General features: G+C 42.3%; 1 protein-coding gene and 1 pseudogene across 2 annotated transcripts in view; both read right to left on the reverse strand.

Annotated features, from left to right (window-relative positions):
- Positions 1 to 3,746: 3,746 nt before the first annotated feature.
- The window catches only part of PMP22 (peripheral myelin protein 22), a 35,488-nt gene continuing 13,262 nt past the window's right edge, over positions 3,747 to 25,972 (reverse strand). Inside the window, exons 4-5 of one of the 2 annotated variants that reach the window (XM_003262605.4) lie at positions 13,459 to 13,599; positions 3,747 to 5,046 (exon numbers count right to left, since the gene is read on the reverse strand). In XM_003262605.4, coding sequence (XP_003262653.1) covers positions 4,883 to 5,046; positions 13,459 to 13,599 — 305 coding nt within the window. In that variant the 3' untranslated portion in view covers positions 3,747 to 4,882. Of the gene's footprint in view, positions 5,047 to 9,173; positions 9,240 to 13,458; positions 13,600 to 25,972 lie in introns of those variants that run through there. The other variant, XM_030799905.1, reaches the window with a different exon arrangement.
- On the reverse strand, positions 11,792 to 11,888 carry LOC115831653 (annotated as a pseudogene).

The following is a 25,972-nucleotide window of genomic DNA, read 5'->3' on the forward strand; positions in this document are numbered from 1 at the left end:
TTGTGTATTAATTATTGCTGAATTTCTTTACTAGTTCTAATAGGCTTTTAGTGGATTCCTTAGGATTTTCTGCATACAAGGTGATATCATCTATGAATAGATATAGTTTTTATGTTCTTTTCAAATCTGGATGCCTCGTATTTCTTTTTCTTGCTGAATTGTACTGGGTGGAACACCCTGTGTAATGTTAAATAGAGGTGTTGAGAGCAGACATCCTTGTCTTGTTCCTGATCTTAGAGAGGAAGCATCTAATATTTCACTAGTAAATATGATGCTAGGTATGGATTTTTCATAGTTGTCCTTTATCAGGTTGAGGGAGTTCCCCTTCATTACTAGTCTGTTGAGTGTTTTTATCACGAAAGGATATTGGATTTTGTCAAATGTGTTTTTGCTTCTATTGAAATGATCACGTGATTTTTGCTTTTTATTCTGTTTATGTTTTACATTCATTCATTTTCAGATAGTGAGCCAAATTTGCCTTCCTAGGATAAATCCCACTTGTCTGTGGTGTATAATGCTTTTACGTATAGCTGAAATAGTTTGCTATTATTTTGTGAAGAATTTTTGAATTCATATTCATAAGAAATACTGGTCTGTAGTTTTTATTTCTTGTGATATCTTTGGTTTTGTTATCAAGGGAACTGGCTTCATAAGAGGCCAGTGTTACCTACCTTACTTTTCTATGTTTTAGAGGAGTTTGTTAAGAATTGGTATTAATTCTTCTTTAAATATTTGGTAGAACTCAGTAGTCAAGCCATTTGGGCCTGGGCTTTTTTATTTGTGAATAATTTAATATTAGTAGTATTAATATATCAGTCTCTTCACTCATTATAGGCCTATCCTTTTTTTTTTTTTTTTTTTTTGAGACGGAGTCTTGCTCTGTCGCCCAGGCTGGAGTGCAGTGGTGCAATCTCGGCTCACTGCAAGCTCCGCCTCCCGGGTTCACGCCATTCTCCTGCCTCAGCCTCTCCGAGTAGCTGGGACTACAGGCGCCCGCCACCACGCCCGGCTAATTTTTTGTATTTTTAGTAGAGACGGGGTTTCACTCTCCTGACCTCGTGATCCGCCCGCCTCGGCCTCTCAAAGTGCTGGGATTACAAGCATGAGCCACCGCGCCCGGCCTAGGCCTATTCTTATTATCTATTTCATATTGAGTCAGTTTCAATAATTGTGTCTAGGGAATCTGTCCATTTCATCTAAGGTATCTAATTTGTTGCGTACAATTGTTCATAGCATTTCTTTATAATTTTTTGTTGTTGTTTGTGTAGGGTCAGTATAATGTCCCTTCTATCACTGCAGGTCCTCAAGGCAGACAGGTTCCCAAGGAAGCAAAGCTGTCCCCATAGATGAGAGATCAATAACAATCATGACCCAAGGAACTGATAGCAGATAAGCTGTTTTTACTCAAGTGTTTTATTCTAACCCTTCTCTGTTTGGGGGTACTCCATGAGTTACATGTAGAATGTAAGGCTCAACTGTCAACTGAGTTGGTGTAATTTTCTTGGAGACTAAGCTGAAAATACCTATTAGATTCTTCAAAATATACACGCCCTCTGTTTTGGCAACATCCTTACCAGGAATTTAAGATTTGGACATACTTTTAAAAACTCGCCAATATTCATGTACAAGGATGTCCACAGAAATATTTTGATTAATAATAAAAACTAGACAAAACCAAAATATCTATCAATGGAGGGCTGGTAAATAAAGGTTTGTACAACATACAATAAAATACTATGCAGAATTTTGAAAGAATAAAATAGCGTTCACTAAAAAATGCGAGGTATATGCTGGTATAGAATGATCTTAAATTTTTATCATTAAATGAAAAGGTGCAGAACAGTGTGAGTAGTATGATCACTTTTGTGTACATTTTAAAAATACATAGATGGATGTACATATGTGGGAAATTTTTTTTCCTGGAAGAAATCATAAGAAACTATGTCTTATGGTTACCTTTGGCAAAAGACTATGGGTAGGTTGGAAAGAGGCTTTCAGATTGTATTTTTCCCTCTAGATACAAGATAGGATGTTATAATCCTAGATATATGGTTTTTTAAAATGCCAAGAGTGTTACCTGGGTAGGGAGATTTAGGGGCCATTTTTGGTTTTCTTCTTTGTTCTTATCCCTATTAATTTTTAATGAAATGTTAGAAAAGTTTATGAAATAAAAGCGTATGTTTTCAAAGTACCAGCTTACTAGAAATAAAATTCCTAGTTTTCTTAATCTCTCATGCATCTCATGGCCACCTGTTCCACCTTAGAATTATCTGAGTCAAAAGCAGAGTACAGGTCACTACTGAAAACCTCAGAAAGGAGAAGTCCTTCCATCACAGACACCCAAAGACAGAAGAGCACAAGGTACCTGAAGGTGGCTTTATGCTAGGCCCCTGCTACTCAAAGTGTGGTCAGTGGACAAGCAGCATCCACCTCGCCCAGGCACTAATTGGAAATGCAGAATCTCAATCCTTACCTGGGCCTAAAGTTTCAGAATCTGCATGCTATGGGATTCCTAGGTGATTCACTAGCATGTTGAGGTATGAGACCTCCTGTACTAGCTCAGAGGTGTCATCCCCAGTTGCATGCTGTAATCACCAGAAGTGTTCTTTAAACCATGATGGGTGGGTCCCATCATGGAAACAGGGAATCCAAATCTCTAATGGGAATTCCTGCATGGGAGATTCCAATGTGCAGACTGATACTGAGAATCCCACATAACAGTCAATGTCTCTCCTTCATGCTCTTTCAAATACACCTCTGTTGGAACATATGTGATAACCACTCTAGAGTCTTTCTAGGTACTAGTCACTATGCTGAACACTTTATCCATATAACTTCCTTTAAATCCCCATAGCCCTATACCCTTGGTATTGGCATCCCCGTTTTACAGATGAGAAAATTGAATCTTAGTGTTTAAGTAACCTTTTCAGGCTCCTATGGCTGGTAAGCAGCAAAGGACAGGCTCAAACCCAGGCTCTCATTTCTATGCTCTTAACCCTATTATAATATAGTGACTTGTTTACTTGTACCTCTCACTAAAATGTGACCTTTCAATGTTAAGATACATGTCATTCCTTCTTTATGTTTGTTATCCAATTCAAAATAGTTGCACAATAAATATTAAGGACTATCAAGCACATCATTTGCTTGTTATTTTACAGACACACAACAAAAGGTCGATGCGTAAAAATATGGACGCATGAGACACAACTCAGAAACCCTGAGCTGGGTGACAATGGTGGCCTTTTCTCTCCTTCAGGATAGCATTAGGAGCTTAGTTGGTGCCAACCAATGTTTTATCTGCAAGTGTGGCCTCAAGTCACCATCATTCAGACCTTTCACCATATCATACCTCAAGGTTAGGGATCTGAGATGCTTCTACCAACATTCCCAGTATATCAGGGCAGCTCATGACATGCCTCCATGTTTTCCATGTGGGTCATCAGACAACAGAGCACCAGAGAGGGTTGAACTAAATGAATACTCAAGTGCCTTCCAGTCCATTTACAGCTTCCATTTCAGCTATAATTCCCAACTGTCTCCAATTAGCAAACGTTTGCACAGACATCATGAAGGCATCATGTGCTCCCTGTAGCTTGTAAAACAGCTATGATTTTGGTGCCTTAGCACCATCCTGTAACCCAAATCTCCAGCTCAACTTTGCTTTCCACTGAAGCGCTTCATCCTCCTCCAACAGGCACCCTGTACCCACACCCAAGTTCCCACAAAAACTCCAGAGAGACCAGTGAGTTACTCTGATGTTTATTTTAATGCATCTTAGTCCACACAGTTGGTATAAAATCAGAAAATGCAAAGCAAAAACAAAAGGTCTGGAGTCTTAGCATCAGAAGGGCACCATATATACATCTACAGTTGGTGGCCAATACAAGTCATCGCCAGACAGTCCTTGGAGGCACAGAACAGCCTAGACCCAGCCAAGCTCTAGGAACTCACGGTCCCAAGGAGTCTAGACACTTGTTCTGATGCTCCGACCGTAAGAAAAATGTGGGAGTGATGAAGGCTTTATGATTTATTCATCATAGTAATAATAGCAGCCTAGCTAGGTACAAAAGCTGTTATAAACCATTTATATTACACAGAATTATTCAGGTCTCCATTCTATCTTATGTTGTAAAATTGTTAATTGGATTTCCAGTGAGTCGTTTAGATGATTAGTGATAATAAGGAATGGTAAATCCATAGCACCATTTCAAAGATTTGTTGTCACTGATTTCTCATTTAGATGTGTGACCGAGATACTCCACCTGTAAGGGCAAGTATGCCAAAGCCACAAGCCATGTTTTTGCGAGGGCTCCAGTTTGGGCATTTTGTCCGTGTGCGCGTAAAGCTTCACACAGAGGTTCAGGCAGCGGCTATTTCTGTTGGATGCACTGGGTCACCCACCAGAAAAGGGCTTTTGGACATTTGGGGTTTCTACCCACACTTTGGTTTTCTAAATGAGGTGGACTGGGAGGGAGGTATCTTCTTTCAGATGAGAGGGAAGGGGCAAGATGGAGTTATCTTATTTCTGGGTAAAACAAAACAAACAAACAAAAAACAAAACAAAAATACTGAGCTGGATTATACTGTTAGGATGTAAAGTTCCTTAGCTACTTCTTTAAGGCTCAACACGAGGCTGATGGTCAACATAAAAAGCAAACAATACTATGTACATATATGTAAAAAGTGTTATAAATAGGCTTTATAAACCGGAGATATTATATACATCTTCAATCAACAGCAACCCCCACCTCCACTGCTTTCTGTTTGGTTTGGTTTGAGTTTGGGATTTTGGGCTAGCTCTTTTTTTTTTCTGCTTTCTGGTTTCCCTTCCTCCCTTCCCTATGTACGCTCAGAGCCTCAGACAGACCGTCTGGGCACCTCATTCGCGTTTCCGCAAGATCACGTAGATGACACCGCTGAGAAGGGCCAGGGGGAAGGCCACCCAGGCCAGGATGTAGGCGAAGCCGTAGGAGTAATCTGAGTTGAGATGCCACTCCGGGTGCCTCACCGTGTAGATGGCTGCAGCACTCATCACACACAGACCTGGGGGAGGAGAGGGACAAGCTGGGTGAGGGAGAGTCCGTGGCGGAGCAGCCCCCTCTCTGCCACCCCGGATGCTGACAAATGCTGGGTAGGAAGAACATTTCTACCTCTGGAAGGAAATCTGCTTCCAGGTCCAGAATTGAAAGGAGGTAGCTCAAAAAATACGAGAACAAGGAAAACGACTTGCTCTCTCCTTCCAATCTTGGCCATCTAGGCCTTAATATCTGAGGGTTTTCTTTACATTTTCTGCCCTATTTCTCTTTCTTTAACTGTCACCAATCCCCAGGCCACACTACATGGCCAGCAGGCATTCAGGCTGCAAGAAAAACCTACCTGTCTCACTTCAAGGGTGGCTGGGTATGGAAGCCCTTGGAAATCTATGTGCCACTCTACAAATGAGTGGTGGCATTACCTGAAGCCAATGGAAGTGAACTGACATTTTACCATTATTGGAGTCATGCCATGATAAAAGGATTAAGCTCCACGCAGACCACAGGGGCCTATGGTCCCCCTAGCAGAGTTGACACATACCAGGTGAAGCAAGCTATGCCCATGGGCACTGCCAAGCAGACAAAGAAATGTGTGGAGGGGAAAAAAGAAAGTGAGGAGGAAATGAGGATGCAGCAGACAGTATGAGTGGGAAGCCACGCTGCGGAGGGGGACGATGATCAAAGGCAAGCTCCATTTCCCTGGGTGCCCCAAGGTTGCATCTGAAGCCCAAAGAAGGCTAAAGGGCATTGGATACGCAGGTGGGTCAGGCCACCCTCCCTGGCCCACCAATGCAGCCCTTCGGTGTCGGAAAGAGAAGGCAGGCCTCCACCTTGTGGAACAGCCACGCTCAAACTGATGGCCCCAGCTCACATGACAGTCAGCATCCCCCCACAAGGAGGGGTCCAGTGATGTCAGCACCCCAGCCTGGAGCTGCACAAAGCCTGGTCTGTTTCCTCCCTGAAAACAGGGTCTTTGAGAAGCTCTGAGTGACTCTATTATAAATCCAGTATGCCGTGTGGGATTCATGCGGTTCCAGAGCTCCCAATGCACCCGCCCCCCCGGCCACCTACATCTAACCTCACTGCTATTTGGCCTGCTGTTTTACTGGACACTGCAACTTTGTTTGAAGACAGTGCAGAAGTGGGAATACGCCACATGAACCACCCTGTTAAGCCTGTCCTCCTGCAACTCAGAGGAGAAAACTCCCGCTTGACTGGCCCCTGTCAAGAGAGCCACACAATAGTCTTGGAACCAAAATGGGACAGCATCCAGGACCTGCCACCTACAGGAAGTTAAGACAGCAAAGATGGCCATGTCAGGAGCGAAATCATCGCTGGTTAATTGTTGATTGCAGAAAACAGCAGTTTTGATCTGCTGGGGACACACTTTATTTGCCTTGAGGTCCAGGATCCTTAATTATCTTGCCCCATTGTTCCATGGCTTGCCTCTCCAAAGTGCTAACTCTTGTCTTTAATTAATACTGAAGTTGTCTCTTGGGCTCTGTCTGACTTATCTAATGACGGCAGGGCTATAAAAAAGGAAACATGACCTTGGCAGAAAGCAAGGTGTTAATGGAGTGCTAGCAGGGCAAGGCAATGCTTATCATCATGCAGACAGGGCTCCCAAATGGGCTGTCTAACCAGATCTGGCATGAGAAATGCCTCAGGAGCTGAGTGGACCAGCTACTCCCTGATTTCACTGGCTAAGAGGAAATATCAGATTCCATCCTTGAACAAGAGGGACAGAAAGAGGCAGTATAGAGAAGTGCAGTGACTACACAGCTTAATGTGTATGACTTTCATCTTAGTAGAATCTCAGAAGTGAATGGCTCTAAGCTTAACTGTGATAAGCAGTAAACTTAGATACCTACAAAGCCAAAGAGAGGATACGCATTTTATATGATTGTTGTCAGGAGACTGATGTTTTAGGGAATATATTATTACAAGATTGTCTGCATGTAAAGCAATAGATGTACACTGAAATAGAGAAAAGGATGATTCTTTGGCTGGGTTCCCTCTGTCTGCAACCCAAGACAGTTAATGTTATCCAGTAGTCATCTCCAAAAGCCAAATACTCCTAACAAGTGGACTGCGACTCACTTTCTCAGCAACCAGTAGGTGGAGATGTATCACCAGGTCCCTGTGGCAAGGGTAAGTGAGGCCCTGAGGCACAGGCAGATGTTCTGCTCTTTGGCAATGACCCGGACTCACTGGGAGGGGCCTGAGTCTGGGAGCATAGGTCATCTTTAAGCAGAAGGACACTGACCCTGTCCAGACAACACAAATGTGCTAGGCATTCAACTTACAAGAGTTTCTCCCTGTCTCAGGATGGGTAAGTCTGCAACAACTTCCTGCAAGTTCTGCCTTAAGCCCTTTTGAAGAGAAAGTCTTAAGCTCCTTTAACAGTGACTGCAACCCCATGAGAGTGATTAGAGCCCAGAGCCTCTGGAAGGAAGCACCTAAGGGGCCAAGGTCAAAGGAAGCAGTTGAGGGAATTCCCAGTATATCCTTATGATCTCCATTCCCTTTGGTTCAGTGAACATTTAATGAGTGCCTATTGCATGGGGCCCTGTTCTAGCTGCTGTTCTAGATGGACCAAGATAAGTGAGACATGGCTCCTACCTTAAGGATTGTGTGTCTAGAAGACAGACATTTGCGTATAATTTCGATATAGTCCGATAGAATTTCAAGAGAGAGAAGGAAATGCACCAGATGCCCCAAGAGCATAGACGGGTGCTGAGTCCAACCTGGAGAACTGGAGAAGCCACACAGACTCTCATATAATAGGCTGATTAGCTCACTAAGGGTCAGGAAAGAGAGGGCTTTACATGACATGTTAAGCATGTTAAGGAAGTTGTGATGAGAAGCCACTGAGGAAACTTCAGCAGAGGAGAAACATGATCAGATGCACGTTTTAGAATGATCACTCTGGCCACGGTGCAGAAAATGGATTCAGGGGCAGGGACAAGGCAGGTAGCTGGAAGGTGCATGAGGAGGCCTTTGCATAGCTGCACTGGGGTTAGTGAGTCAAGACAAAAGAAATGGGTGTAATGCCTACGGAGGATGCTACCCAAATGCAGGACTCAGTAGAAGGCGGGCTGTGGGGTGAGGGAGAGAGGAGAGGCCAGCATGGTCACCTGGTGTGTTCACTGAGGCAAGTGGGAACATGGCGATGTCTCAGAAGCCAGAGGAATAAAGCTTCAAGGAGTGAGTAGTTACCAGTATTGAAAGGAGCAGAGTGATCCAACAAATTAAAGACTTCAAAGTGTACTTTGGTGACCTCAGCAAAAGCGCTTTCATTTGAGAGCCTGGGGCAGAAGCCAGAGAGAAGCTGGCTGGAAAGGGATGTCAGTGAGACCACCAGGGTGGTCACTGGAAGGTGCAGCTACGATGTTGGGTTGATGAGTGGGTGCCTTTGTCCCCCTCCCCCTTCATCCTCAGGGCAACAAGGTAGGGCAGGAAGGGGCTGTGAGGCCTGTTTCTCTGAAAGCAAGAACCTTCTCTGTGTTTCTGTGATTGAAGCCCACTCCTTTTTCATTTTCAGTATCCAAGTGACCATTCCTCCCTAGAAAGCCACCCATAGCACTGACTCTGATCTGGGCATGGCCAGTGAGACATCCATAATCATTCATCCCTAACAAAAATTTCTAAATGTGGTATTTGACATAAGCCATCTTTGAATCACTCTGAACAGGATGGCACTGAACTTTTATTAATCCCGCCCACAAAATTCTTTTTTTTTTTTTTCCTAGAGAGGCAGAGTCTCTGTCACCCAGGCGGGAGCAAGCGCAGGGGCCTGATCATAGTTCACTGTAGTCTTGACCTCCCAGCTTCAAGCAATCCTTCTGCCTCAGACTCCTGAATAGCTGGGACCACAGGCGTGCTCCAAGGCACCTGGCTAATTTTTAAATAATTTTTTGTAGAGATGGCATCTTGCTTTGTTGCCCAGGCTGGTCTCGAACTCCGGCCTTCAAGCAATCCTCTCACCTCAGTCTTCCAAAGTGTTGGGATTATAGGCATTCACCACCACACCTGGCCCAAATCCTTTTATTTTAAATGCTCTATAGCTACATTGATCTTTCTATTAACAAAACAAATGAACAACAATAACAAAAAGATAGAGAAAGTGAAACTCACTCAGGAGTTCCCTCTACTCTTTCTGTTCTTAATCCCAGTAACTATACATTTGACTTGAGTTTGATTCTGCTGAGGAAACACAATTATCTAATCATCCAACCAATAGTTTTATTCAGGCTCCTCTATGTGCCCCACATGGAGCTTGATGCTGGGTGTAAGCAGTAAAATAAATCAAAACATGCAAATCTTCCTTTTAGGTCTGTGTCTAGATTAATTTCTTGATGTTTTCCAGTCTAGCGCAACCCAACCCAACAGAGCTAAGGCATGGATAAGTACTGTCTAGGAATAGATGGCTATAGGTTCTGAAAATAAGAATGACTCCAAAGTCCAGACACAGGATCAGGATGTTCCTTCTCTAAGAAGGCGGTTTAGTTATTTCCGGGGAAATATCCTAGAAAACCTTACAGTGGGATTAGGGACAGTTTAATGCCTATGTCAGTGGTTCCCAACCCTAAATGCACATCAGAGTCACCTAGGCAGTGGATCCATCCCACAACTATTAAATGAGAGTCTCCAGGGATGAGGCCTGTCTTTTTCTTTTTTCCGGGGGGGACAGTCTCACTCTGTCACCCCCAGCTTAGGGTGCAGTGGCACGATCTTGGCTCACTGCAACCTCCACCTCCTAGGTTCAAGTGATTCTCCTCTGCCTCAGTTTCCCAAGTAACTGGAACTACAGGCATGCACCACCACGCCTGGCTACCTTTTTTTTTTTATTTTTAGTAGAGACAGGGTTTCACCATGTTGGCCGGGCTTGTCTTGAACTCCTGACCTCAAGCAATCTGCCCACTTCAGCCTCCCAAAGTGCTGGGATTACAGGCGTGGGCCACTGCGTCCAGTCCACTGTCATTTTTTTTTTTTTTTTTTTTAAAAAAAGGACCTCAGATGATTCTGATGCACAGCTCAGGTTGAAAGCACTGAACTAAAGGAAGTAGCCTTTTGATATGCATTCAGGAAGCAGCCAACCTAATGCAATCAAGAAGAGATAGTTCCTAACTGTGAGCCTTGTGGCTAAGTGAGGAAGAGATAATTTGGCAAACCATGGAGACCCCACATGACACCCAGAGCTGTTATCTAGAGCAGGGAGACAGAGACAACTCCCAAACCTACAGTCAGCTCCAAGAGCCCTAGCACCTTTCATGTGCTTTTCCTGAAAGCTCATGTGTGCCATCCATAAAGATCACAGCTGGGTCCACCAAGAGGAAGCTATGCAGAGATAATGCAGCTCTCACAGCCACTTCCGGAGGCTACACAGAGATTCTAGTGGTTTCCACTTAAAATGCTCCAGTGCATTGGAGAGGCATTTGCTGGGCATGCACGCTTGTAGATTTTACATCCCATGAGTATGGAGCTACTTTCTTCTTCCTTCTGTCCTCCCTCTCTTTCTTCCCCTTCTTTCTTTTCTTCCCTTCTGTTTGTCAGTTTTAGCTTTTCTGACTACTTCCTTGATGTTAAATTGTCACTTCCCAGGTTTTCCCAAAACCTGGGTTTCTCATCTCCAACAACCCTAATCTACTTAGCTCTCTAATTACTAACTTCTTACTAGTCTGTGAGTCGGAAAACCACATGACAAAATTGACTTAGAACTGTCACATGATAAGGGAACCAGGAAATCTCCAAGTAGAGTTCCTGACTCTTTCAGTTCTCAGAATTAGTGGAAAGATCCTGCAGCCATTTCCAGTGCAACATCCTAGAGATATGAGGTTCCCTGGAGACCAACTCTCAGATGATCTTGACTGGGATTAACAACGGAGGACAGGACACTCTCAGGACTTACAAATTACAACTGCTATTACAGCTCAGCATTTCAAATTCAAGATAATTTCCTATTCAAATGTGGACCAACAGATAACTGAAAATTCAGTCTCATGAGAGATAAGCAGCTAAATGTAAAGGAGATAAACAGGACAAAGTCATGCGCTTTTACATTTGGAATTCTGCACTTCCAGCACAGTTCTAAACATCTTGTATTGACTTTGGAGGAGAATGAAAATAGTGAAGCAAGAGTGGATTAGTAAATATACTTAAATCGCGATACCTAGGAGAAGAGTGTTTGGCTGAACTGAAATACTTTTAACACACAGTGCAGTTACCTGAGTGACTTCAGGGTTCTTATCTCTGGTCTTTGAGTTTTGGCCTAAAATGATGTAATGATGTTGCTAAAAAGACATTGTTAAAGGACTTAAAGCTGAAACAGCTCAGCAGGACGAATGAAGAGGAAGGTACTGGCTAACCCAAGGAGCCCGTTCAACAGCAGCTTACCTCTTCTCCGCTCCATATTTTCAATGTGACTGGGTCTTATGGTACAGGCTTGTATTCATCGCAGATGTTTGGAACTTCAGAATAATACATGGTGCAAATTTGCATTTACCTTCCATTGTAAATCAGTTCCAGTAAAAGATAATATAAAAGGCAGAGCTTCTGCCTTGGATTTTGTGTTCTTTAAATTTTTTGGTGCATTCTGTCTTTAAAATATAAGAAGTACCTCACTATATTCGGTGTAACACTCAATCGTCCCTGTCATGAGCTAGGTGACCTTGGTCATTCATTTACCCCCGATGGGCTCAAATTATTCATCAGTAAAATAACGAGCCTGTACAAATAAAATGTAATTTTTTTCACATCAGATGGGTAATGTGCCAAATCATAACAAGGTTTGAGGGAGGCACATCTCACACATGAGCATGAAAACCCAATCATCGCTTATGAAACTAACATTTCAATATAAATACATTATGAAGCTTCTGGTTCTAAATCCATATTATCTTGAGGGCGTATCCACTGATGCAATGGATATGATCATTATTTGATTTGATATCAAACTAAAACGAGTAAGAAAAAAAAAGAAACCCCAGAATATGTTACAGTTGTCTTTATTACAACTGAAAATTGAGTAAGGATAACTCTTCAGTTTCACATACCTAGAAATGATATCTCCTTGCATAATTAGTCATTTAACAGAGCCGGCAACCATCCAGGAGCTTGGCCTGGTGTCATAAGACATGGGTAAGTAGCAAAGCACTGTCTGGTTTTGAAATCTCAAAACCATGAGTATTGAAATGTTGTATTTGAGTGTTTAATGAGAAGTGGTTAATCATTTACTTCCTTTTTTCAGGAAAGGGGAACTCTCTGGCTTCTAGACAAGGTCACCAACATCTAACCTTGGGCTGTGTCTTCCCATACAACCCTATTTAAGGCATTATATGCATCAAAGACACATCGGCTGCTTTCAACCTTCCAATGACTGCTCCTGAGCACAGAATGGTGAAATGGTACCATGGGCATTCTGACAATCAACTCAGAGAAGAGATGCTACATCCTTTGCCCTCTCAGAGGGTCAGAATTGAGAACATCTCACAGTACCTAGACATACTCTGGTACATATGAAGTTTGTGATCTATGAATTTGGACCACAGAATCCACCACTACATCTGGCTCTTACTTCTCTCCAATGCCCTGCTGGCTCAGTCAACAGTAAGTCAAGAGACAGACATATAAGAGCTAATGAAGCAAGATGCTAGGCAGAATCCAGAGACAAAGTTGGAAGATGTCACCCTGTGTAATAGAAGTTTCTAGGACTCTGCACACTATGCATATTAACAATGTATTTAAAGAGGGAACTTGAAGACAGTTTAGGCAGGAGATTAAGGAGACCTCTCATGTGTTTTCATGTGTTGTCATGGCCCCATGTTTGGAAATGACAATATGTGACACAGGAGTGCCAAAATGAAGATACCAGAGGATGATAACAGTCAGTCAAAGCCCAGTGGAATCTAGGAACTGGAAACAAGGAAGGTGAGAATTTGTCAGTGTGACTTAATCACTATCTACTGGTGGAAGACACATACCTGATAACTACTTCGCCAGTTCTTAGCACGTCGGGGCCATTTTCTGGAGGCATAACGTAATCTACAGAAACAGCTCTCAAGCGTGACCTTTACTCTACAGATAGCCTCAGTATTCACCTCTGATTATGTGTCCAGATTGCAGTTTCATTCCTGATCATACGACTGGCTTGGGTGGGGACCTTCCTTCCAGATCCTCTAAGTTCTCTTTCATATGCATCTCATTCCAGGGAGAAGGGGAGAGTTCTAAGTCCCAAGTTCTAAGACACATACATGTACACACACACACATACAAGCACCCACCCTCACTTTATGGAAAGCATCCAGTCTAAGAAGACTCCTGAACATCAGTTATTCTGAGGCCACATCATTCTACTAAACTAATCATTCTGCAGACTTGGATGCGCCCCGCTTCCACATGGACTTTACCATCCACAACTTACCAGCAAGGATTTGGAAGATTCCAGTGATGTAAAACCTGCCCCCCTTGGTGAGGGTGAAGAGTTGGCAGAAGAACAGGAACAGAGACAGAACGCTGAAGATGATCGACAGGATCATGGTGGCCTGGACAGACTGCAGCCATTCTGGGGGAAAGAGACACTTGGTTAGGAGAGCCGGCCATGGCCGGGGGAGGGCTCTGCCTCGAGGTGCAGGGCCTGAGGCCCGTGACTGCTGACAGCACAATCTTCACAGGCAGCAGAAGCAGAAGTCCTTTTTCCTTAGCAGAACTCAGACAATTCACTTTTGCAATCTAACAAGACATTCTTTATTTGTTTCTTTTGGAGGAAAAAATATATACATATATACATACATATATATGTACCAATACATACATATACAAACACATATATGTACCGATACGTACACATTACATACATATATACCTGTATGTACAAATATGCATACATATATGTATGTGTTTCTAGATATATGTGTGTATATACACATATACAAATACATGACACACACATATATATAAAACACATGTGAACATTTAGGGAAGGGCTGTAAAAAAATGTCTATAGTTCCACCACTAGAAGTTAAAGTCATTTTAAAACATACTGAATTTCCTTCTAGTGTTGGTGCAAATGTGTTACTTATGTACATGTGTCTGTGTTAAAGAAGGCCTGAGCCTTACCTACTGCCTTCCCTCTCCTTGCCCTCAGAGGTCTTTGAAGGGCTTATTGGAACTTCTGCATTCCAAGAAAAATAGTTTAAAACCACTATTCAAATTATCTGCATTCCCCAAGGAGAGGTAAAGATCATGGGAATGGCTGTTAGAGCCCAAACTAATTTTTTAGAAGAATGGAAGAAAATACCAATGAAGAAAGGTATGCTCTATAGATATGGAAATCCATTTGCTTGGGCAACCTGTATTTTTTTTTTTGGTCAACTCTGATCATGGCCATTAGCCTCAGCACAGAGCAGTGTGTGATCGCAAACCACCAGACGGGATGAAGGCTTACACTTCCTTATCTCTGTTGAACCCCAAATCTCCAAGCTTCCAACTGAAATTCAGGCAAGAAGACAGTGCCTCCTGTGGTTTCTTCATTCACCATCTGCTGCAAATTCATGTCATTTCAGGGAGGAAAGAAGAAACAACCAGGGTAAAAATCTGCATTTGGCCTCTGTCTTGTCTTCCAAGTGCCACAGAATGCTGGGGGCAGGCACTGCTCTCATGGAGGAAGAGCAACTGGGGAAGTTGCAGCATTTAATCCTTTCAGCTCAGTAACTGCCATATGTAATGGCTTCAAAAGCATACCTTCAATGCTTCACCCAGTACTCACAGCTCTGAAATCTGGATGGTTTATAATTAATAACTGAGTAAGATAAACTTGTTTTGAGTTGTAAGCAGCTCATGGCAGAGTTTTAAGGGTGCCAATTAGGTTAACTGTTACTAGAGTTTCACCTAAGATGTTTCCAAGGCACAGACTGGAGATATTTTAGAGTTGGAAGAAACCTGAGAGATCAACTAGTCCAGCTCCTTTGCATTGAAAGAGATTTCCAGAGGTGTTTTCATGAGCCCAAATGACACAGCCAAATCTAAGAGGCCTTTGATTCTAGTCTAGTAGTCTTCACATTCAAGCACAACATATGCTTCTTTTATTTTTTCAACTTCTTTGTCAACTAAAGTAAAAAAACGACGGCTAATGGGTTGTGAGCCATCCTGATTTCACTCTTACATAACCTTAATTAAATGTTTGTCTTTATCCAGCATAGCAGTTCTTCTGGAGGAGCACTTTGCAATAAAGATAATGTTCCCGTAATATTATTTGCTTAAAATAAAAAAATTATCTAGCACTTTGGTAGATGCAGCTGGAATTACAAAGAAATCTGAGACCCAAATCTGAAACTAAAACAAATAAAGGGATTCACTTTGGCTGGGAAATGTCCTTCCATGTGTATGCTCATGAGGAGTATGGCTGGTGGAGACAATATCTTAGATTTCCTTCTCCAATCCTGAGATACTGTCTTCACCCTTATCCCGGCGCCCCTGTCATTTTCAGCAGAAACTACTACGAGACCTCACATATACAGAAAACTTAAAATCTTTATATGTTAAATCTACATAAACAGAAAGTGTCTAATATTTAATAATATAACCTAAATACTTCTTGAAATATCTTTCAACAATAACTTGAATTTTAGTCCCAACCCTATTACAACTGAGCTGTTTGCCATAAGTTGTTTCTCAAATCAAATCGGAATTAGAGGATCAAGGACATTTTTATTCAATGAGCATTTGTTGAATACCTACTGTTTTGAGCCAAGCCCTCTGGTTGACTCTGATGATCCAGAGATGAAGAAGATGGTTTTCAACCATAAGCACAATAAATAAAACACATGCATTAAGACAGTAAGTCTAAATATATCATCAACCACATTACACGTGACTGGGTTCAAGGCACTCATAAGATATGGAATTTTATCTTTGATTAAGACATTTTGGGAGGCTGAGGCAGGTGGATCACTTGAGGCCAGGAGTTCAAGACCAGCCTTGCTGGCTGGCCAACATGCCAAACCCCATCTTTACAAAAAATACAAAACTGGCTGGGTGTGGTGGTGGGCACCTGTAGTCCCAGCTACTCGGGAGGCTGAGGCAGAGAATCGCTTGAACTTAGGAGGTGGAGGTTGTAGTGAGCCAAGATCACACCACTGCACTCCAGCCTGGGCACAGAGAAAGACTCTGTCTCAAAAAAAAAAAAAAAAAAAGACATTGTAGCTATATTGTAATAGATACACCACCTAAGACAAGCAACAGTCAAAACCAAAAAAGATTTTGAAAAGAAGCTTCAGGCAAATATTAGCAAAAAAGAAAGAAGATAAATTAATAATAAAAAATAGAATTTATGTTGAAAGGATGAAAGTAGCCGGAGAGTTGTTTGGTTGTTTCATAGAGGAAAGATTTGGTTTATTTGATCTTTACTTCTGGTTTACATGATCTACGACTGAAGAAAATAAGTGTTTACGCATATAATAACATGGTCTGGAAAAGTAAAAATCAAAAAATCATCAAAATATGAGAAGAAATTGTTAAAACCACAATGACAGTGGAAGACTTTAGCTTCCTACCTCAAAATAGATGTCAGGTAGACCAAAAATAAGAAAGAATATAGATTACATAAGAGGATTAACAAATTTGTCCTAATATAAAAACTTGTGTCTATATAGGAAAAGACACAAATTTTCTATACAGCAAAACCGTAAGTTATTTTCAAACACACATGGGACAGCTTTTTTGTAATTTTCAAACACACATGGGACAGCTTTTCAAACTGACTATAAGGCAACAAAGAATATCTCAATAAATATTGAAGTAGAAATGATGTAGGCTCAACATATAACTAAAGGCAAACCGAAATTAGACATTAAAAACAAACTACCCAGAATAAATTTGGAAATTTAAAAACAGTGTTCCAGATAATTCCTTGGATTAAAAAAAACAAGATGAAAAGTAAAAATTTCTTCAGCAAGGAATTATATTGAGAGCCACATAGCACACCTGTGGGTTGTAGCCAAAGCAGTTCTCAAAGGACAATGTATACACTTCTAAGCATTTGCTAGAAAAATCCTTAAAAAGAGTGAACTAAACTTTCAACTCAAGAAGCTAGAAAAAAAAAAAAAAAAAAAAAACGAAGTAAGTCCCAAATTAATTGACTCAATATGGATAAAAGCACAGACTAATGAGACAGAAACAAGTATTAAAATAAATGTCTGGTGTAATAAAATGTCTGGTTAATTTAATAAAAATTTAATAAAATTTAATAAAAATGTCTGGTTCTTTGTGGGGACAACAACAAGTTAGACAAATTTTATTCAAGTACATAAAAGAAGTACTAAAGAAACAGAAACATACTAAGTTCCTGGATAGAAACACTCAAAGTTATAAAGATGCCAATTTCATCCAAAATAATCTACAAATCCAGTGCTATCCTCATCCATATTGCAACTGGAATTGGAAAAAAAATCAATTAAAAATTCATCTAAAAAACAATGAGCAATGACAGATAAGAAAATATTTGAAGTAAACATAACAGCAACTAAAAACCAAAACGAACAAATGAACAAAAAGAAAATCAGAAAAACAAAACCAATGAGTCAAGATATCACCTACCAGATTTAAAACATATATCTATATTTTGCTTATTATAGTATATGGTATAAATTAAATATATAATTAATAATTATATACTTTATAATATATAATTATAGAACATATAGAACTATGATATATAATTATATAATATATAATTATAGAACTATATATGTTCAAATGCTTATATTATAATTATATAATATATAATTATAATTAATACAATGTATTTTAGTTATAGACATACAAAGCTTATATTTATATTATAAAGTTTTAGCAATTCAAAAATATGGTATTAATCATGAAAGAAAAATAAAAGAATAGGACAGAATTAAGACTTTGGAAGCATACATGTAAATTTAGTAGATAATACACAACATCATATAAACCAGTGGGGAAAAACACAACAGACAATACATAGCATTGGCTATTCATTTGGTAAAACATAAAATTAAATCTCTAGCTCACATCATTAACAAAATTAAATTACAGACAGAACAAAGAGAAAACAGCTAAGTATAAAATTTAAAAGCCCTGTGATTAGCAAAGGAGAAATATGAACAGCCAATAAACATCATAAAAGGTGCTCAACCTCACTAGCAACCAAGGAAATGCAAGTGAAACCCATGAGGAGGGTGACACCAATTTTCATCCAGCAAATAGGCAAAATTCAAAAACACTGGATAATATCAGCAGAACAAATAAGCAATAACTACCTGCAGACACCATTCATAGGAATAATAATAATATTATTATTATAATCCTTTTGTGACCAGCCATTTTGTGGCAGAATGTATTAGGCTGATACAAAAGTAATTGTAATTTTTGCCATTAAAAGTAATTTAAAAATTGTAACACCTCTAGCGTAATGACACTATATATATGTCCGAGTGCTTATCTACTATATCTTGGAAAAACAGTGAATATATACTCAGAGGAAAATAAATAAGGACATTCACTGTAGCATTTCTATGCGGGAAAATAAATTATGGTATATCCTCACAATGAAATATTTTGCGGCAGTTAAAAAAATCATGAGTTAGAAAATGAAGAGTCTTTGAAAGATCTCCAAGACAATGAAAAGAGTAAGGTGCACACACAACATGTCATCATTATGAAAACAAACACCAAAAAACTCTGTAATTGCATATAGACATCCACAGGCATGCAAGTATTCGTAGAGAAAGAGCCAAAGTTGTGTCAAATTGATGTCAATGACTTCCCCCAGGAACTACTGTTGCAACGAAGAAGAGTTTGGTCAAGAAGGCCTTTCAGTTGAGAATATTTTCATATATTATAATACTTGTACTACTTAAATAATTAAAACCAATTTAAAAGATTACGAAGGTAAAAACAGATGCAGCAGTCTATTGACTTATTAAGAGTTAGGATTCCAAAACTCAAAGGGCTACTGGAATTCTAGGCAGGACTGGGCTTCCACATGCCCAGGAAAAGAATAAGGGATTTTCCTTTCCTCGAATGCCATTGATCAAAAGCTACACAGTGACAGCGAGAGAAAAAAACAGAGCCCAGCCCAGGAGAAAGCAACCTCCATTCCAGCTCCAAAAGGCTGGTGCAAGATTCAAGAGCTCTCGTTGTTGTTCAAAGGGAAGCCCACAGGGTCCTGAGGACATTTCTAAGCTCAGATGATGCTGCTCCCCAGTCAGAGCCATTCATCAAAACTGGAATAGACAGATAACCAGCGCAGTAAGAGACAGCAGATATCACACACTCCAGAAATGACAGGGCTTTGATCCTGTCCAAGGATAGGGTCCCGTGGGAGCACGTGCAAAGCCTGACTCTCTCCAGCATTTATGTGCTCCGGTTAGGACAGCCCAGGAAGGGCTGGGCTCTGTTGCCAAGTTCTTCTGACCACCCACCTAACTTGCCACATACATTTTTTTGGCCTTGAATTCTGCTTCACATACTTGAGGCACTAATATATTTTACTGAGTTGTCATAATGATCAAACAAAAGAGTTGCTATTGAAGCTTTGTTAAAGGATAGTGCAAATAACCCCCACCTAAAAGGCAGATGTGAGAAACAGGGTAAACAAGCATTTACAGGCTGTTATTGAGGGGCCAGGTTCTGAAGCATTTCCATCTGTGTCACACCAAGCAGTATGAAAATGGGAGCCACAGGCCGGGTGCGGTGGCCCGCGCCTGTAATCCCAGCACTTTGGGAGGCCGAGGAGGGCGGATCATGAGGTCAGGAGATCGAGACCATCCTGGCTAACAGTGAAACCCTGTCTCTACTAAAAATACAAAAAAAAATTAGCCGGGTGCGGTGGCGGGCGCCTGTAGTCACAGCTACTCGGAAGGCTGAGGCAGGAGAATGGCGTGAACCCAGAAGGCGGAGCTTGCAGTGAGCCGAGATGGCGCCACTGCACTCCAGCCTGGGCGACAGAGCGAGACTCCGTCTCAAAAAAAAAAAAAAGAAAAAAAGAAAATGGGAGCCACAATGTTCACACAAGCCAGGTTATTAGCACATTGGCCAGAACTCCAAAAAGTGTTTTGATACAACTTTGGTATCAATTCATATCTCCTCTCCAGCATAAGGGTGCTACAGAGTCAGAATGCAAATATCTGCACAGATAGCAAACTATCTATAAAGAATCAGAGAGCAAATACTTTAGGCTTTGCAGGTCATACGGTCTTCTTAGCAACTACTCAATTCTGCCTTTGTAGCACAAAATCAACCATAGCCATGGACAAGATGTAAATGAGTAGGTGTGGCCCATTCCTTCAATAGCCATTTATCCAATAAAATCTTATTTACAAAAGCAGGTTGGATTCAACATGCAAGCTATTATCTGCCAAACTCTGCTGCAGCAAAACAAGTCAGCTGTACAGAAAATAATTATTCGAGTTCAGAGAAATATAATGCAAGGCAAAATGCTGTCAATTACAAACCTGTTTTATTTAGATCAAACCTAGTGTGACACCAACATCCCAAGTGGCTATAAACTATAGATTAACACAAGCCCCAGTGTGGCCATACTCTTCCCCACCCCCCACCCAAATTGCAAGTATGCAGTAAATAGTAGAGCTTATGTTGAGTACCTGCTGCCCTCCAGGCCACACTCAGTTCCTGGTGCAAAGTGGAGGCCTGGTAAATATTTGTGGAGTTCCCAGTGGCAGTTTTAAGCCAATATCCAACCTTGGTGCTGAGCACTGGAATTAAAAACTAAAGCTCTGGCCGGGCGCGGTGGCTCACGCCTGTAATCCCAGCACTTTGAGAGGCTGAGGCGGGCGGATCACAAGGTCAGGAGATCGAGATCATACTGGCCAACATGGTGAAACCCCATCTCTACTAAAAATACAAAAATTAGCTGGGTGTGGTGGCATGCGCCTGTAATCCCAGCTATTTGGGAGGCTGGGGCAGGAGAATCACTTGAACCCAGGAGGCGGAGATTGCAGTGAGCTGAGATCATGCCACTGCACTCCAGCCTGGAAACAGAGCAAGACTCTGTCTAAAAAAAAAAAAAAAAAAAAAAAAAACAACAACAACAAAACTAAAGCTAAAGCTCTTTGCAGGCCTCCTGTTCTGAGAGTGTCCGGTACAAGAGCTGCTGACAGCTTTCTAACATGGGCCGCGGCAGCACCCAGACCCAGCTCCCCCAACAGATAGTGGGAAGCTCGAGTTGCACAAAGACCAAAGCTCATTTCAAGGTCAGATTCCTGCTGTAGGAGCAGCTGAGCAATGAAGGAAATACATCAGCCCCCTCAGCTATATTCTTAGCCCAGGGCCTACAACCTAGTAAGTTAAGGGCTCAGAAAGTATGAAGCACTTTTCAATGTAACAGTTCATGTGCATCTTTCATTACCAGCATGGAACCAACCCTGCCCCATATCAAGTCCCACTCTGGGCAATTCATAAAACTGTTCTGACTCAAGATAACAGGTTTTGTTGAAAGTGAAAGGAAGGACAGTTGCAAAAGAGGCAGAAGAGACCTTGGAGAGGCCAAGAGAGAAAAAGCCATGAGAGGGTGAATCACAGAGGCAAAGAGTTATTAATACCTCCCATTTGCATAGTGCTAGACTGTTTTCAAAACATATGACCCCAAGACCAGGACTCCCACGGCCAAACCTCCCAACCCACAACCATCACACAGATCACCATTTTCCTTATTTCTCAGTATGAATGTCATTCCAGAAATAGCTGAGTCTCTGAGAGGCCCCCATCCTAAACAATGTGGCCTTTGCCCATATGCTTCGCCCACCAGCTCAAGCATGCCCAAAGCCCAGCGTGGGTCTTGCCCCCTGGGCTTCAACTTCTCCCCAGCTGGTGGCTTTGAAACGGGCTTGCTGGTCAGGCTAACTTTGCCTATGATTCATGCAGAAAGCAAAACAGATGGAGACAACTACGTGCCAGCATGGAGCTCACAAAGGCAATGAAGACCACATGGGCGGCTCTTTCAACAGGTAATCCTGGCGGCATTTTAGCTAGAGCAAAGCCTGTGTCTGGCCACTAGTGGGCACAAACTGCTCAGTAAGTGGAAGGAACCTTCATGTCAAGGTATTCCGGCTAAACTTGATACAGTTGTTCAATGAACTGCATTCCTAATTAAGAGGCTTTGTGGCAGGCACAGAGCTAGTTTGTGGGGGTCGAGTTCTGCACTTTGACATCCAAATCCTTGTTCTGCTAGTGAGTTCTTGGGCTTCTAAAGGGAATAGCATGCAGCCACTGAGGTACCTGAGGTTACTGGATAGTAGTAAGCTGTCTGAGGCTTTTTTATATGCTTGTTGGAAAACTAAAGAAACAGGGAAACAGAGTAGGCTTTGTTTCTCTAAGAATTGCTCTTGGAAGACTTACTCCACCAGATACAAAAGAAAAAAGAGGGGCGTGGGTTGTATGATCAAGGATATCAATCTCCCTCCTTGGTAATTCACAATGTACCATGAATGATCAAAGCCTGCTTAACTTTCAAAACAGTGTCTTTCAAACGGATTTATCAGGAAACTTTTTTTTTCTGTATTTTAAAACAAGAGCTCACTTAAAAACACTGAGTTTAGCCATAGAAAATGATGGGAAAGGCAGTTGCAATTGCAGTCATGAACTGCATCAGTGAAGAATGAACAGGGAATAATTGGTTTAGTTTTAAGATCTTTAGGTTTAAGAGGAATTCTCCCTATAGAAATAATAGAGTTCTCCTCCTTCTTTCCCCCAAAGTATGAAAAAAGACCACGCATTATGGAAATTAAGAGCTAGAACAACAGAGCTGCTACCCCCACCAGTGACAGTAAACCAATGCCCATCTGCAAGCACAAAACCCATCTCTGCTCCCTCTGCCTACTGAAATTCTACCCCATTGCCAAGGCCCAGCTCAGAGGCCACCTCCTTTTAGGATCCCTCGATGCCACAATTACATCCTGAACATGAACAGAGGCTCTGGGACTCATGCAATGTGCAGGTCCTACTTCAACTTCAGATCCTACCTCAATGCCCACTCTGCTTTTAGGAAACCAGGGTACCTGCCCCAAGTTACCTAATTTGTTAGAGGCAGACCCGGTGCAGAAAAACAAGGACTCCCTGATGCCCAGACTACTAGTTTTTCCACTACAACACACTAGGGGTGCAGAGAAGTCAATGATATGCTTGAAATCTAATGAATTAAACTATTCTACCACCATTCTTCAGACTTAGAATCCACAAAAACTAGACAGGGTGGAAGGAGAATGGTGTGGCAAAAAGAGAGAGGCTCCCCTTATTCTCTGCTCATCAGCCTGCCAAGCCAAACCACTGACCAAACTTCAGAAGGGCAAGAAGAGGCCCTGCTTATGCAGCTGGGATTCCAGTGGAATCCCCAGCACCAGAGAAGCCACTGAAAGAAGGAAGGAAAGAAAAACTGCAATCGTCAACTGTTTGAAGAGTCATCATGTAGAGGAGAGACTGGGGTCACCCTGCGGTCATTGTCCAGGAGGCACTATGGAGATTTAAACTCTTTAAGGACGAGCCAAGCAACTTGGTAAAACCCAAGTCCAGCACATCAAGCATGAATGAAGGCAACTAGAAGTGACTGGACAAAAGAGGGGCAGTGTTGGGTTTAACAAGGTAATTTCTTTTTTCTTTTCTTTCTTTTTTTTTCGAGACGGAGTCTCCCTCTGTCGCCCAGGCTGGAGTGCAGTGGCGCGATCTCGGCTCACTGCAGGCTCCGCCTCCCAGGTTCACGCCATTCTCCTGCCTGGCACCCGCCACCACGCCTAGCTAATTTTTTTTTTTTTTTGTATTTTTAGTAGAGACGGGGTTTCACCGTGTTAGCCAGGATGGTCTCGATCTCCTGACCTCGTGATCTGCCCTCCTCGGCCTCCCAAAGTGCTGGGATTACAGGCATGAGCCACCGTGCCTGGCAGAGGTAATTTCTTAAGTTACAATATCTTCTGGCATTCCTCCCTCCTCACTGGCTGCTCATCCCCAGTCTCCTCTCCTTCCTGTACCCTCGTTAACCCCTGGCATGCCCAAGACTTAGCTCTGAACCCTGTTCCCCTTTTCTGCCTTCTGCTCTCAACTCTTCCCCAAGTAACTGTATTCAGCACCACAACATTGAATACCCTTCGGTATAGAGGAATGACCCTTGACTTTGAATTTCCAGCCCAGACCTCTCCCCTAAGCTAAAGACTTCTAAATTGAAGTGATTTGCTGACCTCTCTGATGGTCAAAATATAAATCCTGATTTCTACACCTTCCCCCAAATCTTCTGTTCCTCCTTCAGTCTCCCCATCTCAGTCCAAGATCCAGTTACACATCAGTTGCTCAAGCCCAAAACCTAGAGTCATCTAGAATCATTCTTCCCTAACTCCCTACATCTAACCCATCAGCAAACCCTGTCATGAGACTTGTTTTCTTCTCTACTTCCCCTCCCTAGCTAAGCCACCAGCTACCTCCTAGAGTTCTTGTGAGGATTAAATGCATTGCTTTTCAAAGAATGCCTCGCACTTACGTGAGCTGTCTGTATTCTTAACATCATTGTCATTGTCATCATTGTCATCTCAGTGTCATCATCATGTCTATTCTGGACTATGACCACAAACTCCTCACTGGTCCCCAGTTTCCACTCTTGCTACTCCCCAGAATTCATTCTCAACAGCCAGAATGACCTTACAAAACACAAATCAAATCATGACACTCTTCTGCTTAAAACCCTTCAATGATGTCCCAACTGTCCTTCTCAGTACCACAGCCTGTGAGGCACCAGCGATCCTGCTCCCATCCCTCTCTCCCGCATCCCCCACCCTCCTTTCTTCAGCTAACTCAGGGCCTTGGCTCTTCCCTTTTCCTCCTGGAATTTTCCTCCCATGGTTCTTCCTATAACTGGTCCCTCCCTGTCTTTTAAATCTCAGACCATATCACTATGGAAGGAAGAGGCCTTCCCTGAGCAGCTCATTCCTCCAGTGATGACTTTCCATTGGATCACCCTATTTGTTTCCTGCAGAGCACGTTCCACTACCCATAGTGATGCATTTATTGTGTATTGCCTGTTTCCTCCAACTCCTTGTGAGTTGCACAATGGCAGGGACCTGCTCTTTCTTGTTCATCTCTGTGTACCCCGTTTCTAGAACAGTGCCCAGTACATAGGACAGGCTCAATAGAGTTGAAGAACACATGGATGGATCTATTAGCTCTTCAAAAATAAAAGAGGCTCTCTTGAAGGTGATGAGTTCCCCATCAGTGGCAGGATGAACATGAGGTAAGCATATTGCAGAGGGGTCTGCAGCTCGATGGGATAGGGAGGAGGGATGGGCCAGATGACTCAGGTCCGCAGTGGGCCAGCGTTGGATGCCACCTGCCCCCTGCGGACTGCCACGAGGCTCCCCAGCCTCTCGGCCAGATCCTCCACCCGGCCATGCCCTGCCTATGAGGGTGTTTTCTTGGTGCTGGTGAAATCTTGGGGATACAATTGAAGTTTTTAAATTTTTATTTATTTATTTATTTATTTATTTATTTATTTATTTATTTATTTTTGAGACGGAGTCTCGCTCTGTCACCCAGGCTGGAGTGCAGTGGTGCAATCTCGGCTCACTGCAAGCTCCGCCTCCCGGGTTCACGCCATTCTCCTGCCTCAGCCTCTCCGACTAGCTGGGACTACAGGTGCCCGCCACCACGCCCGGCTAATTTTTTGTATTTTTTTTTTTTTAGTAGAGACAGGGTTTCACCGTGGTCTCGATCTCCTGACCTCGTGATCCGCCCGCCTCGGCCTCCCAAAGTGCTGGGATTACAAGCGTGAGCCACCGCGCCCGGCCAAAAGTTTTTTTAAAGCAAAGACTATAGTTTCCAGGTCATATGGTTCAGACACAGGTTCAAACAAACATTTCATACTAATTCCTGGGTATTGGCATCAGAGAAACTGTAAGGGTTGAAATCCT

The sequence above is a fragment of the Nomascus leucogenys genome, chromosome 19 (genome assembly GCF_006542625.1).
Source record: "Nomascus leucogenys isolate Asia chromosome 19, Asia_NLE_v1, whole genome shotgun sequence".
Taxonomy (NCBI): Eukaryota; Metazoa; Chordata; class Mammalia; order Primates; family Hylobatidae; genus Nomascus; species Nomascus leucogenys.